Raw genomic sequence first — 14,963 nt, forward strand, 5'->3', positions numbered from 1 at the left:
CTGTGTGTGTGTGTGTGTGTGTGTGTGTGTGTGTGTGTGTGTGCGTGGTGGAGGGAGGGGCTGGGAGGTGATCCAAACATCTGATAGCGCCGTGTTCATCTCTCCGTCTCTTGTGGCGCGGCACTGACTTAAAAACTACAGAGTAATATCTCAGCTGTCAGTCATCCCACAGATTTAAGACTGAGTCTATTTCCTAAGTGCCACAGGCCTGGATAAATCATTATCAGCTCCCTGAGCCTCAGGTACTAAGCTAACGCTAGGTTAGTGCTAGGCTATGCTAACAAAGGCACATCAAGATGGTACTGTAGGCCTCTGGAGGGCTGCTGGTTGGACTGATGACAGGAAATGGTCTGAAGTCTGGATCGTTGACTTGACAAAGTGTTAAGGTGACAAGAAAATAGATGAATCACATGTGAGAGCTGTAGATATGCTGCTTTCAAGTGCTGTTGGAAATGCCAACACTCTGAAGAAGCACTGGTGGAAGGATGTTTTAATTATACCCAAGCTGTGATGTTCAACCCTAAGCAGTCCCAGTGAACGCCAGCTTTAGGTCATGAATAAAAAACTGATGAAAGCTTTGTAAATAATTCACATTGGAGGTGTTGACCCAAGCAGCCTGAAAACCTCCCACAAAACTGCTTCACCTGCACATGTGCAGCACATCTGCTAAATATCTGAAGCTGATAGACATTTACAGACAGATAAATGAAGTAGAAAAACTGAATTTCTAGCTTGGGACTGAGGTTAGTAACTGTTGGTAAACGAGATGTAGTTTATTAACAGTTATGAACAAACTGTTCATCATGTTCAACAACAAGGTCTAGAACGTGAGAGAGAAACACACCATCCCTGAATCTGCCTTCACTCCTCTTCATTGTAATGCTGAGTTAAAATGTCTCCAGATGAGGAAGAGCGTTCCCTGGCTTCATCTTTCTCTCCCAGTTTGTGCGTGACCGTGCACCTCAGCTCTGTGACACCAGAGCTGAGAGCATCACCTCATGTCTGACAGCCCGTACGTATAAACCCAGCCTGAAAGGCACTGAAGGGCCAGTCTGCAGATATCGAATTCACATTTTCCCTCCTGATTGGAGTACGCAGACTATATTGCCACGGCAACTGGCTCGTCTCCCACGGTAACCCATTTTTCGAGTCTCCTGAAGTCGGGAATGATGGCAGCTTCTCACGAGTGTCATTCAGTGTGTGTGTGTGTGTGTGTGTGTGTGTGTGTGTGTGTGTGTGTGTGTGTGCGTGAGCAGGCAGGCGACATTCAGAGTTAGATGTGAAGAAAAAACAAGCTCAACATGAAGCCGTGTGACCGCTCACCTCCACCCTCATCCTCCTCACCCACTGTTTTACTTCAAGACGAGGAGGATGACAGCTGAATCAAACACGCTCTTTGAAAAAATTATGATTTATTTCCCCAAACATTCACCTCCTATTATGCTTTAGCCCTGCTAGCCATCCACCAGCTAACAGTCAAGTGTGTTTTTCCACGATGGGCTCGTCAGGTGAAGTCATCACAAATCACATTTGATTTATTTATGTTTATGTAACTGCCCCCGAGTCCGAGCTGAATCATCAAAATATTTAGTTTTGCAGGCAAAGGAAAGAAAAGAATCACTGCGACGCTGAGATTTACAGATAAATGAACAGTTAAGAGCGGGACCTGGACTCGAACACTGTCTTTAAGATGCAAACAGAGCGTTTACTCAGATCAGGACGATTTCCAAAAGTCACCTGACAGTTACAAGCGATGCCAGCCGCAAGTTGAAGTGAAAGCAGCATGCAAGTGTGCAGTACAACACTGAGTGTGTATGTCAAAGGGCTGACGTCTGTCCCAGAAATACTGAACATTTCTATGAGTTTACATCATAATTAACGTGTTTTATGCAAAGTTGCAGCAAAACTCCTGCACTACTTTCAAACCTTTCAAGCCTGCACGACAACAACTCGGCAGAATTCAGTGTTTTTCTCAAGGACGTGCAATCAAAACCTCCATTAAGAGGTAGTCACTGTGGCAGTGACAGTGCAGCCTGTGACTAAGCACATCATAATACACAGAGTGTGTGAATAGAGGAGCAGTGGGACCCTCTTTAAACTGTTCAGCAGTACAACCACTTGGCAATTAGAGCTGCCTTACACCACAACCACTGCCTGTGAGCATGACCTCCACAGGCCACACATTTATAGAAATCTCTTCTCCAAGATCACACAATGAAGCTCATGTTTATATTACTGCTTTGTTTATTTAGCATTTTTCTTATTTATAGTGATATGAAAGCAGAAATAAAGAAAGGCTATCAAGGAAAACTGCTCCTGGTATGTTTTTTGATCATTGAACGCTTTCTACGTTTGAGAGGAATTCAAGGACACATGGTGGGTTTGTTAGAGGAATCAACCAATCACCACGAAGAAATGAAGGGGGTTTAACCCTAAATATAGACTGGAGGTTGTGCCAGAACATTACCTGCTATCAGCTACAAAATTAACAACATAAATCCTGTCAAGGCGGGTTCACAAATGACTGTACAGCATGACAAACAGATGACTACATAAGAACAAAGTGCAGTACAGGCTCTATAAAGCTGCTGCTGTAGTCTCCTCGTCACTGCTGCTGAATTCAATCAACAGCCAGATGAGCTTCTCTCCGCATCCGACTGGATTCTGTTACTTTCTGCTCTGCTGTTTTGAAGTCTGTGTGTCTGTGTGAGCCTCGTTTGTGTTCAGAGCTTCCAAACATGAGTCACCGTCACCTACAGCCATGCTGGCGGCTCTGTGAGGCTGTACTTTGACACAGCAGCGCTTTGAGCTGAGCGCTAACATGCTCTCAGTGGCAAAGCTAACACGCCGAGGTTAAGCAGGTATAATGTTCACTGTGTTCCTCGTAGTTTAGCACGTTAGCATGATAACAGATTTCTTCCAGACCTGTTTAAGATGAATATAAAACACTGGACTTTCGCATTCTCAGTGTTTGTGCATTGCAGGCTTCAAGTTCCCACATCACACCTGTGTACAATCAATACTGGACCATGATTGGCTTCCAAACTATTTGTGATGTCACAAATCACACATGTAGGCCCGCCTCTTTAAAGCTGGGTTTTCCATGAGCTCAGAGAAACTTTATTTCAGCAGATGAATGTGGAAAACAGCCTTCTAGTGTCAAACCAACAAACACTGCCATCCCTGGAGCGATGCAGTACGGCTGGAAAATTCAACTGACGCCCCCCCCATCAAACACACACCACAGACAAAGCCTTTCAGTCTGAGCCTATTTTGTTAGCACGACTGCCTGAGGTGAAAACTAAATGATACAAGCACACAGAATGTGTGATCAAGACCATCCCGCTCATTAATGAAATTATGCTGTAATTAGAGCCTCGTCTCTGAGGGCGCTGCAATTTGGAGAGTTTTACCATGAAGACTGGCGACGTCCGAAGGGGCAAGACTGTGAGCCCACTCTGCGTCAGGGAGGCGTTGATCCAGCTGTGCAGTCATTTTTACCAACACGAGGAGGACAGAACCAAATAAAACAGCCATTAAGCAAATTCCTGCCATTTTTCATAAGAGTCTCGAGGTTGCACCGCTGCTTCTCTGATTCGACGTAAAACACGGGAGGAACGGGAAAACTGCACGATACACGTTTGTTTATGTTAAACACCAGAGGCTGCTAATCACAGGGTTACTTCATGAAGCTGCATGCTATGCTGGCACACACACTTAAAGAGGAAATGTGATTGTGTATAACAGAGAGCAAAAGGTTGAGCTGAAGACGTCAATGGATGGAAAATCGAAAAGAAACACAAGTGTGTGTGTGTGTGTGTGTGTGTGTGTGTGTGTGTGTGCATGACTATCAAATTAATGCTGCAAACAAAGGCGCCGCTGACTTTGAGCATGATCTAATGATCAAGCACAGCGGGCTGACAGATCGACTGTGCATCTGTGCAGAACAATGTGCTCGTAGCTGTGAGTTCATGTCAAGGTGCATGACAATTGGGTGGTATTTTGGGAACAAAGGGCTGAATTAAGCAAGCAAGCTTTAATGAACTTAACTCTTTCAAGTAAACACGCAGCCGGTGCCGCGCTGGCACACATGCAGAGCGGTTGATCGCTTTGCCATTTACGGCTCATTAACTGTAAGAGCTCATCGATCACTCAGCCCCTCTGTGGCCACTTGCATTATGAAGAGTACGAAGTCTTTTGCTTTTTCAGGTGGCTGTTTTTCTGTCTGTTTGTGGCTAACTACTCTACACCTGCATGTAGCTCCCTACAGCAGCTACAGGGACTTCTTGAGGACCACCTCCACCAAAGCCTGGGGGGAAATCTTGCTCTTTTAGCTTCTTAATGCTAACCAGGTAGCTGCCAAATGTTGTGTGTCTGCAGTTTGGAGCTGGCCAGGCAGTGCACAGCTGGTTTATCTGAGCTTTCTTCATCAAAAACAGCCACCTGCTGCTTCTAATAAACATGATAGCAAGAGAGCGAACCAAAACAAAGAGTTGAAAGAAGCTAAAAAGCTACGCAGAGCTGAGGGGTTAATCACCAATTTCACGTTACATGCAGTCACCTGACCCATTGTTTATGTAAAAACAATGATTAGCGCAGCTTTAAATGTTATTATGCTCAGTAGTCATAAGAAAATGACCCAGGTTAATGCTGGGATTTCCCTTTAAATGACATTAAAAATAACACAAACGTGAGTGCAGCATGCGACATGTAACAGCGTATTATTAAAATCTGTGCTTGCATTTTCATTATGAAGCTCTGATGTATTCCAGCAACTTAACAGCTTCCAGATGAATAAATAGAGACCTGCAGATTTGTGCCTGTTTGTTACTGACTTGTCGCAGGGGGCACTGCATAATTCATGGAGGACAACTGCATCAACAGTTGCGCTGTTTTTGCATAACACTGCATTGCACTTGGCACTCTGCACCGAGGGCACCGGGGGAACATCTTCTCCAGCGTTGTCCAACATTACGTAAAGTGTAGCATCAACAGCAGCAGCGGTTATAAATAGACCTCCTTTTTATCCAACTGCCCCCGCAGGTGGATGACACCTGCATGTTCTGCTGCAGGGCCGGAGATTTTTTTTTTTTTGTATAAATGTTAGGATGGCGAAGAGCGGTTCAGGATTTTTAGGAAGCAAATGAGCAGAGAGAGACAGATACTGACAGGAAGGAAGGAAATACCTTTTATGGTGTGCGTGTGTGGGGGGGTTCCTTCACTTTCTTGTCCTCATTTCTCTATCCAACCCTGAAATCTCTCTGTTTTCCTTCATCGCCCCTCCCCCCTCTCCTCCCCCCTCTCTCTCCCTCACCCACTCTCTTTTTCACTGGCATCCTTTGAATCCTGTGACTCCTTGCCTTCTGCATCCACATACATACATCCTCCCTCTTTCGCTCATCCTCTCCCTCTCTTCTCTGTAAGCCACTTGTTACCATGGCAACTCGACAATGGGCCCTATAAAGCTAATAAGTGAGGAGAGCGGGAGGGATGAGCGGAGTAGCAGAAGAAGAAGGAGGAGGGGAAAAAAAATAGAGAAAAGAATTAAATGGAAATATAAATGGTGCCAGTCTATTCCTGGTGTTGGAGCTTCAGGCGAGGAGAGCGAGACAGAGAGAAACAAATGGATGTAAACACACTTAAAATACATTATTAAGTGTATCTATAATGTGTACATTATGTGTAAAATCAGCAGTGAAGATGAAGACAGTCTTCCCACCGCTGCTTCAGGTTGCAGTATGTTTGCGTCAGTCACATTTTCCCATAAGCAAATATTACAGGTACTTCCAAAAAAAAAACAGGAGAAGAAAATACTGGATTTGTTTGGACTGTCTGGTAACGCTGGTCACATTTCATGCTCTCAAACTACGATGAAAACAACGATGCACAACAATCTGCACAACTGTCCACGACGTCCCGTTTGTCAGCCTAGTGTGACCACGTCATGGCAGACAGGATGAGATGCCCAAACGTTCAGGCCAGCTAACACAGCTAACACGAAATGCATGGGCCAAACAGCTGCTGTGAGTGAAGCTCAGGTAATGATGGGTCAATAAAGCAGCTGCGGTGCCACGGTTGGTACAGCCTGTCTTCTCCCCTTAAGCTCACATGAGGGGCTCTGATGCTCCTTTTATTCACACAATTAGCCAGGAGTGCCAGTAAGTATCAGCCCTGATAAGAAGTATTGTTGTTTCTAATAAAATCCAAAGGACAATCATTCTCACTAATCACACCAGACTTGTTAAAACTAGCCACAAGCATCTTCTAACTCATTAAATCCTTATGTATCCATAATTTAACATTCCCCAAAATTACTCTGATATCCAGTAAATTAAGCATGTTGAAAGTAAAAATGAGAGCTGTGATCAAAAACTGCTCCTCGGTCTTTGTCCTCAGACGACATCGGTCAGACGTCACCGTCAGGCCCGACACTCGTGTGTACGTTCAAAGGGGAAATAACACACTCTTGTTAAATAAAGTCTGTGGTGATGCTTCAATGAGAATAGCAGATGAAGAAGTCTCAATCAGTTCTACATCTGTGTGTGTGTGTGTGCGTGTGTGTGTGTGTGTGTGTGTGTGTATGTGTGTACCTGTGGATTGATAATGAGTGTTTTTCGTTGGAGGCACTACACACATCAAAGTCTAACTGGGCCTCTGAACTGCTCCTGAATGAAACACACGCACACGCACGCACGCACACGCACACACACGCGCACGCGCACGCACACACTGCCCTCCGGCCTGGTCGACCTCCCCTGCTCTGCCTCGTCTGTCGGTGCCTGATAGGAGCAGGTGTGACTGAATGAAACCCAGGTGAGAAAAGAAAGCATCCGGCATCCAGTAAACTATCGCCAAGGCCACCGCTTCGCCATGACAACAAGGAAACGCATCGCTATGGTAACATGTGCCACGAGCGACAAGTAAAGGATGCGAAGGGTTGAAGCAGTGGTTCCCAAAGCGTGGCACGGGGACACCGATGGGTCCTTGAGACAATGATACAGGTGGAGATAAAAAGGCTGAATTAAAGTTCCATATGGGGGTTAAATGTTAGGAAAGAGGGTCACAGGAACCACAGTGTGGTTATTTTAGGATCCATGATGTGAAAGCATTCGTCTAAATAAAAGCACTGGAACGTGCACGTGTGCAGATTTAACACTTAACCCGCCTCATTATGGGACTCTTACGAGAAAACACCTCGTTCGTCACATGGAAAATTCCTTTTGGAGGAGAGACTTTTAAACTCAGCGGGGGGACGTCATTAGATGAAACTAACAGCGTTTCATCTGCTCTGACAGTAAAAGAGCCTCCACACAGAAGTAAGGGAGCGTCTTCTGCTGATGTCTTGGGGCCTCGTTTTTAAGATATCCGGTGGAGTTTTCCCCTGAAAGTGCTTGTTTGCATCCTGATTTCCAGTCAAACAGACTTGAGACTAATTTACAAGTTAAGAATAATTTTCACCTCAAAAGCCCTTTGAAATGTCCTCTTTTCAGAGCGAACAACAGCTACGTTTAGTATTTAACAGGAAGAAATACGTCTCGAGAACAACATGCTCGTTTAGGCTTCGTCAGAACAGGTAAAGTAAATAAATGTGTGCAATGTGTTCAACTTCAGTGAGTTCACGAAATATTATAAAGTGCTGACCTTTGAGGGAACACAGAGACTCCAGACAGTCAGTGGGATGGGTCTCTTGAATAAACTTGTTGTCCCATTAGCGACCAAGCTAACCAGCTTGTTAACGTAGAGTCAGCTAGCTCAAAAAGCTACAGCGACTGACTGGCAATAGCATGTTCCCGGCTGGCTAAGTAGTCCTGAAGGTCGGCACTATGTCTCCTCGAACTAATGTCATACAGTCACAGATTGCAGCATATTCTGAACCATATCCCTAATTCTCATTTGGCAGAAATGTTGCAGCTGTCATGGTGCGCCCTCCACTGCCTCCATAGTCCAACTGAGTCCAGCAGTTCTTTCTAAGATCTGTTTTGAGCCTTTAAGGCGTTTCCCTCTTGGCTCTGGTCTCAAGTATGACAGGAGCAAGTATGATTTCAATTTCCTCCGACCAAGAGCGAGAGGATTAAAATTTCATTTGGTTTCCAGTTTGAAGAGTTTGAACAACATCTGCACCAAGGCATCAAATGCAGAATGAATGAGGAGGCTCCAACAGCAGGAATGAAAACAGATGAGCAGCGTTAAGACAGTCGACTAATAGTGAAGAAATTAATGCGCCACAAGGCCAAAGGTATTATACCGACACTCAATACGCCGACTTTCAGAGTAAATTTGTGCTTTATGCATTATTGATGACATGACCGAACAAAACGCTGTTTCAGGCTTTTTAAAGGTGAGTGTTTGCTGCTTTTCTTTGTCTTCTATGATATTAAACTAAAAATCTTTGAGTTTTGGACTTTTGGTCACAGAAGCCTTTTTGAAATTGTGATAACTTTTTGACTATTTTTGGACATTTTATCAACCAAATGATACATTTATTAAGAAATAATTAGTTGCAACCGTACAGTAGAGAACATTCACTGTGAACCTAAATGTATTTGTCTTTAATGTGTTTTCATATTGTGATCTTCCCCTTAAAGGGATATTTGTTCTTGCTGATCCTCCACAGGGAGGTCAGAGGTCAAGGTGTGTTTCAGCCGGGCCGACGCTCACTCTCTCTTTGGGCTGAGACGCGGCCTTTAACACCCACTGCACCCTCCTGCCTGCTTCATGAGCTACCTGTGAGCTGACAGTCGTCGTTGGAGCCTGCAGAGTCCTCCTGGTTGGGGCTGAGCGGTGGGCTGGCGGGGGGGCTGGTGCTGAAGCTGGCGTAGCCCAGGGACGAGCTCACCTCGCTGGGCTCACAGCTGTGGTTGACCGGCCTCTGGACGTCCAGGGATGAGGACAAAGAGGTGCGCTGCTTGGGCTGGAAATAGGAAGGGAAGAAGAGAAGGGCAGCAGTCAGAGAGGTGAAAGCATCTATTCTGTTCTTGCTCATACAGAAACTAAACTTCACTCTCTCACATGGAGCTGAATGATTGTGGGTTTATCCATTTCTGCTTTTGCATTTTAAATGAACGCATTAAAAGTAAATGCTTTGGTTTCTTTGCTTGTTCCTTTTGGCTTTCAGTATGAAATACACGGAATAAACAGCAAAATGCCAATTAAACAAACGCTGAGAAATGATGGTGCTACCCATTACATGCATGGTGGCATTTTAATTTTTTTCTGTATTACTTCCACTATCATAAATGGTGATTATTCTTATTATAATCCTCTTTGGTACTCTTGGCACGGGACTGTGTATTAACTGTGGAAGTCGTCTGCGATCTTCACCCCAAAACACACACAGAGGTCATGTGACATCAGTGCCGTACAAACGGGCATGTTGGTGATTTGGGGTCGTATTCTTTGTGTTTTCTGTACTGAGATCTGCTACTGACATTTAAAATGAGTGATCTCAGACAACAAAAGGTTGTCATATTCAAGTACAGCCACCATCTTAATGAGCAGCCAGCGGCTACTTATGCAAGCTATGACTGGCTGAGATGGAACATGTCATCTCTCCTTCCATCTGCCAAGTCACAACAAGAGTTTATGACTTAAAGAGCGGCGATCATCTCGAAATGCCAAACTGTTGTGCAGTCTGATCGCAGAATGTTTGCAAGTCATTCACTGCGTTTTCCTCCTGAATGACAAAAACCCACGTGGCGTGCATGACTCACAAATTCAGACTTATTCCTGATGACACCTGAACATGTGTGTGACATAATGTGATACATCAGCAAGTTTTATGTAATGTAAAATGTGAATGCAGAGGTGAGGGACACAGGTAACGACAGAGAGACGTAATGATTCGCTTACAGCAAGTGAGAAAGTGAGAGAGTGAGAGAAACAAGCGAGGCAGAGGACAACTGAAACTGTAGACTGGCATCTGGTAAACACATCTTACATAATGAGGCATTTGCAGTTCTCAACAACCTGCTGCTATGCTTCACAAGCAGCACAGGCAGTCAAAACCCTGCTGGTGTGTGTTTGTGTGTGTGTGTGTGTGTGTCGGAGGATGTAGGCAAAGTGAATCAATACTGTGAACCATAAAGGCAAAACAACATCCTGAATGTTGAGACCCAGACACATGACAGGCCACCTTCACGAGACCTTCGCTGTCTTATGTGAGACTCGAGGCACAAAAACCGAACCTTGGGAGAGGAAGAGCGGGGGCAGAGGATGTGAAAGGAAATGAAAGCAGAGGAGGAGAGAGGGCTCTTCTCCATGCGCGGTACACGCAAATTGGCCTTTGAAGAGTCTTCAGATCGACTGAACTAAACTGAGATGAAAAACAAAAGCAAAACAAGAGAAAGAGGGAAATAGGTTGAGCAAGAGAAGAGCACGAAAAATATGAAGAATGTTTTCATTTCTGCCTGTCAGTGAGTGGAAGCACTGAGGGAAGAAAGGGGAAGGAACAAAGAAGAACAAAGAACGGCGTGGAGGATGGTGAGAGGAAGGAATTTTAAAGAGGAGATGAAGGGGGAAATAAAGGAAAGAGGAGGAAGAGGAAAGAGAAGAAACAGAGGCATTAAAGGAATAGTTCAAGATTCTGCATGCGCTCCCTTTCTGGCTGAGAGTTAGATGACAACACTGATACCGGGCTAACTCGGCCAAACGTGGAGAAATCCAGTATATAAGAGGCAACCACAGCCGCTTTAGAAGACCAGACTGCAGCACAGATACAGCAGCGAGCTCGACTTTTCTTTTCTTTTTTTTTTTCTAGTGTAGAGCTGGTCAGAGGGGAATAACACCACAGCAGCAGCATCCTGCGAGTCCGGGGATGTTTAAAGGACCACAGCATCAACCAAACAAAATCACAGCAGCCCAGAGACGCAGCGGGGAACAGGATGATGATGCATGAGCCCAGCAGAAAGTCACCCTGACGGGGCGAGGGGAGGGACACTGCGCAGGCTGCCGCCGACAAACATGTATTTACACATTTTCTATCACATCTCTGTGATCAGAAGCACCGCTGACCTGCGTTTAAGTCAAAGAAAACATACTAACGCTAAACCGCCTCACACAGCGTGCCTGCACGGATGCAGAACCTGCAGTGTTTACTTCGCCGCAGGCTGAACAACTAACAAAAAAGGACCCAAAAATAAATGAGATGAAACAGCAATCAACCCAGAATGATGGAGCTGCTGTAATGTGACTCTCTGCTGTTTCAAAGCGGGAGGTTCAGGCTCTGTGTGTGCGTGTGTGTGTGTGCGTGTGTGTGTGTGTGTGTGTGTGTGTGCGCAAGCCATCTAATGTTTAATGAGTTTAATACCAACTTCAACTCCTCCTATTCATCCTTTAAACATCTCTTTATTCCTGCACTTATCTCGCCATTGTCTGTGTGTATTTGGCGTCTGCTTCTCTCACTTCTTCTTCTTCTTCTCTCTGAACTTGTGTTTATTAAGAGCTGGCACACACAAACACACTCCGACACATGCAACAAAACACACACGTACACTGTAGCTCCGGCTGAGGCGTAGCGTTAACAATGCAAACGGGCAGCAGGCTAATGAACATGTCATGGCCGATTGGAAGGGGATTAATGAGCAAAGACACACAATCACACACAAGGACACACACACACACACATATAAGCAGGTTTCCTCCATGCCTCACTAAACTACAGCAAAAGACATTTTCCCCGCCCGGATCAGCATCCCTGTGGGAAAGAACGCCGTTTAATACCTCCCTAATGTGTGTGTGTGTGTGTGTGTGCTTGGGCGCTAATAAATGACGCACCCATTAGCTAAAAAAATGCAATTCCTCACCTAAGATGAGGTGAGATGCGCTTCTGTGTGAAACTGAGGAATGGTGCTGAATTATAAATAACGGGATCATCAATTTTCATAGAATTATCACGTTTAATGAGCTGCATTGTGGTTCTCCTGGTGACCTGCCAGTTCTGCTCTTCTACGCAGAAGCAGAATTTACAGCATAAACTGCGGAAAACGTGTCGAACGCTGATCGTACCAAAGAGCGAAGGTGAGCTTTTTATCCCAAAATGTTGCCTTACCCATGAAATGTCTTTACTGGTTGACTAATTTAGCAATTGAACGTGAGCAGGGGACTGAAAGGTAATTATCAAACTGCGTGTAATTGATTGTTGTTGGAGCACCTTTTCTTCTGTTCATAGTAGCGCAGAGCTAATGAAGCTCACACGGAGCAGCACACGCGTATTTTGCATTCAGCGCTTCTGCTTCTTTTGCATTCCCCCGTATTTTCTGTGTTTGGTCGTCCTGACACAATCACAGAAAGATGTAAACACAGAAACTCAAAAGGCAAAAAGCAAAAGGAGCAAAAAGATAACAAGAGAATAGAAAATAAGAGTAAACACGCAAACCCTTTTCCCCCCGCACATCCAAAACAAACTGCAGCTCTTCAGACTATAACACCACCATTCAGCTTGATTCTGCATTCACCTCTTTCTTCCATCTTTTTCCTGTGATGATCAAGCCTCTTTTTTTTCACTCAGGTGAGCCTCTGAGGCGCTGACAAACTTCAGTGATATTAACATATATAGTGCCTCTTCTGAAGGCTCAAACATGGCTCATGCAGCAGCTCGTACGGCCTTTCCAGACACACATGTACAGTCACTGCATAGCTATTGATAGCTCTACTTTCCCTCCACTTTGATCAGGAGAGCTGTCGCTGACTAAAATAAACATGGTTTAAAGAGCCTCTTTTTGCCTTTTTGTTTAATTATGTAAATATAATACTCTTCAGAGCTAAACAGCGTCTCAGCTAGTCATGATAAATGTGGCAGCAGAAGCACTCATGAGTAATATAATAAGTTTTCTTGCTTCAGCACAGCCTGATCTCTTTAAAAAATGGTTAATTTGTCCGAAGGAATGCTGCGTTTTTTTTGTCTCTTTCACTTCACTTCTATAAATTTCGCTCTCATTGTTATTTCATGTTATTGAAAACACACACAAGTCAGTTTCTGCATTGAACTAAGATGCGAAACAGCCTGAGAGGTTGCAGAAATTAAGCCTTATTTCAGATACAAAGCCTGAATTATGAAGGTCAGGAGTGGGTCAAACCATTCCTCATATGTTCAGCTTGATCTGGCGTCTGCGCGTTGAGTTAAGTTAAATATCATTGGAGGTTTTTCCAGATTGCAACCTCAGAGCAAACAGCTGGTTTTTGGCTTTTTTTGGCTTCAGCTTCCACACAGAAGACTTCCACTTTGTGTCGTCAATCACATTATCTGCTGTCACTCCAATTGGGTACATTTACTCAGACCGTACCATCGGTCCGATGACACAGTCTAATCTAAATCTGTGAAAAACTCTGGGAGCTTCACTGAAGCTCAGTTTGAACTAGAAGTAATTCACCTTCTGACTGTTATAAAGTATTAAAGCAGCTGTCGAATCTATCGCGGCACGCAATTTAAAATGCAGTGCAGAGGCCAGTGAAAGCTAGCGGTGCTCTCAGCTCACAGCTAATGAGGTGAATGAACTGCATGATTTATTGAAATCATCAAAATGTTACCTTCCAATCCTTTTAATACAAGTGGGAAACACCAGGAAATAACTCCCCCCGGAGAGCTTTTAGCATTAGCTTGAGTCAGTCCAATTAGCGGCGTATGATCCACGCCTCTCCTCGAGGGGGTTAAGACCAACCTACTGGATGGGCAAGCAAACCTCAACCTCACACACACACGCACACGCACACACACTCATAAAGATCTTCACCAACTTCAAAACATTCAGGTGGAGCAGCTATAATGAGAGGAAGGTCAATTGATTTTTTTTTTTCTATATCTATTTACTCTCCTCTTGCTTCCCAGTAGCCTCCTTTCTCGCCACCTCTCTCTGACACCAAACAGCTGCCACGATTGTTATTGATTATTGACTGCGTGCGGACTCTCTGCACAAACGCAGCCTCCTGTTCGTCGAGGTGTGCCGTACTCCGCACACGTGGTGTAATTACGCACATATCCGAGCAAATTTACTGGAAGATTAACTAACTGGAGCAACACTGTCAGAGAGCGATCATCAAGTGACTGTGTGTATTCAGCACAAACATAGCCTCAGCGGCTAACTGATTGATGAGTGTGAGCAGATTAATGAGCTCTAAATGCCAAAGTGATTAGAGCTCTGTCTGTGTGCATGTCTTGTATTACAAACTGGAGTTCTTCTGGTGGAAAAAAAAAAATGACGTTTTTCATTATGAATCAATCTGCTGTTTGCTTTTGTTCGTTCGTTCGTGTCAATGAAAGATGGAAAAATAGTGACAGTGTCAATCACAAAGTCACAGAGCCAAAAAATCTAAAATGAAATCATTTCATCGCGCAATTTAGAATTTAATTTACTGTTTTAAAATGATATAAGATTGAAAAGTTACATTACACATGACAGGAGCTGAAACCAGAGAATATATTTTTGATTTAGAAATAACTCAAAATGATGAACAGATTATGAGAAAAAGGTATTAATCCACTATTAGAATTGATATACTGCATTTCATCAAGTTCATACTGGTAACGTGCTGGTGAACGTTCCAACTGGAGTGTTAAACATAAGTTCAAGACCTTATTTTAGTCTTGTTTAGTCCATCGACTCCCAAGGAAAAAGAAAATCCAGAAAAGGGGAAGTTTGGTTTGCTTACTGGCCGTTTAGTGATTAGCAGGTAGCCTCTGATTAGCCTGTGTGAGCTCGTGAGCTGCCGAACGAGGAGCTGTTTCGCATTGGGTTTGGCAGCACCATCAATTCTTTTGATTTAACATTAATATCAACAATATTTTTCAAAAGAAAAACCAGATTTTACATAATCTCATGTGTTTCCTGTGGAGCAGAGGGCGCTAGCTCTCCCTTTGGCTTTTATAAAACCAGATTTTTTTGTTAGATTTTCGCTCGCTCCACCAACTCCAATTATAAGGAGCTCAAAGAACTTTAGCTCCATTTGAACTGAGAACAGCTCAACAGATT

General features: G+C 44.2%; 1 protein-coding gene across 4 annotated transcripts in view; it reads right to left on the bottom strand.

Moving 5' to 3' along the window:
- The window catches only part of anks1b (ankyrin repeat and sterile alpha motif domain containing 1B), a 202,697-nt gene that overhangs the window by 63,171 nt on the left and 124,563 nt on the right, over nt 1-14,963 (bottom strand). For 3 of the 4 annotated variants that reach the window (XM_076722031.1, XM_076722030.1, XM_076722033.1), the window contains one exon: nt 8,725-8,911. The exons of the other annotated variant lie outside the window; for it this stretch is intronic. In XM_076722031.1, the coding sequence (XP_076578146.1) occupies nt 8,725-8,911 (187 nt within the window). The remainder of the gene's footprint in view (nt 1-8,724; nt 8,912-14,963) is intronic. 4 annotated transcript variants of the gene reach the window in all.

This window comes from Chaetodon auriga, chromosome 22 (genome assembly GCF_051107435.1).
Source record: "Chaetodon auriga isolate fChaAug3 chromosome 22, fChaAug3.hap1, whole genome shotgun sequence".
Lineage (NCBI taxonomy): Eukaryota > Metazoa > Chordata > Actinopteri > Chaetodontiformes > Chaetodontidae > Chaetodon > Chaetodon auriga.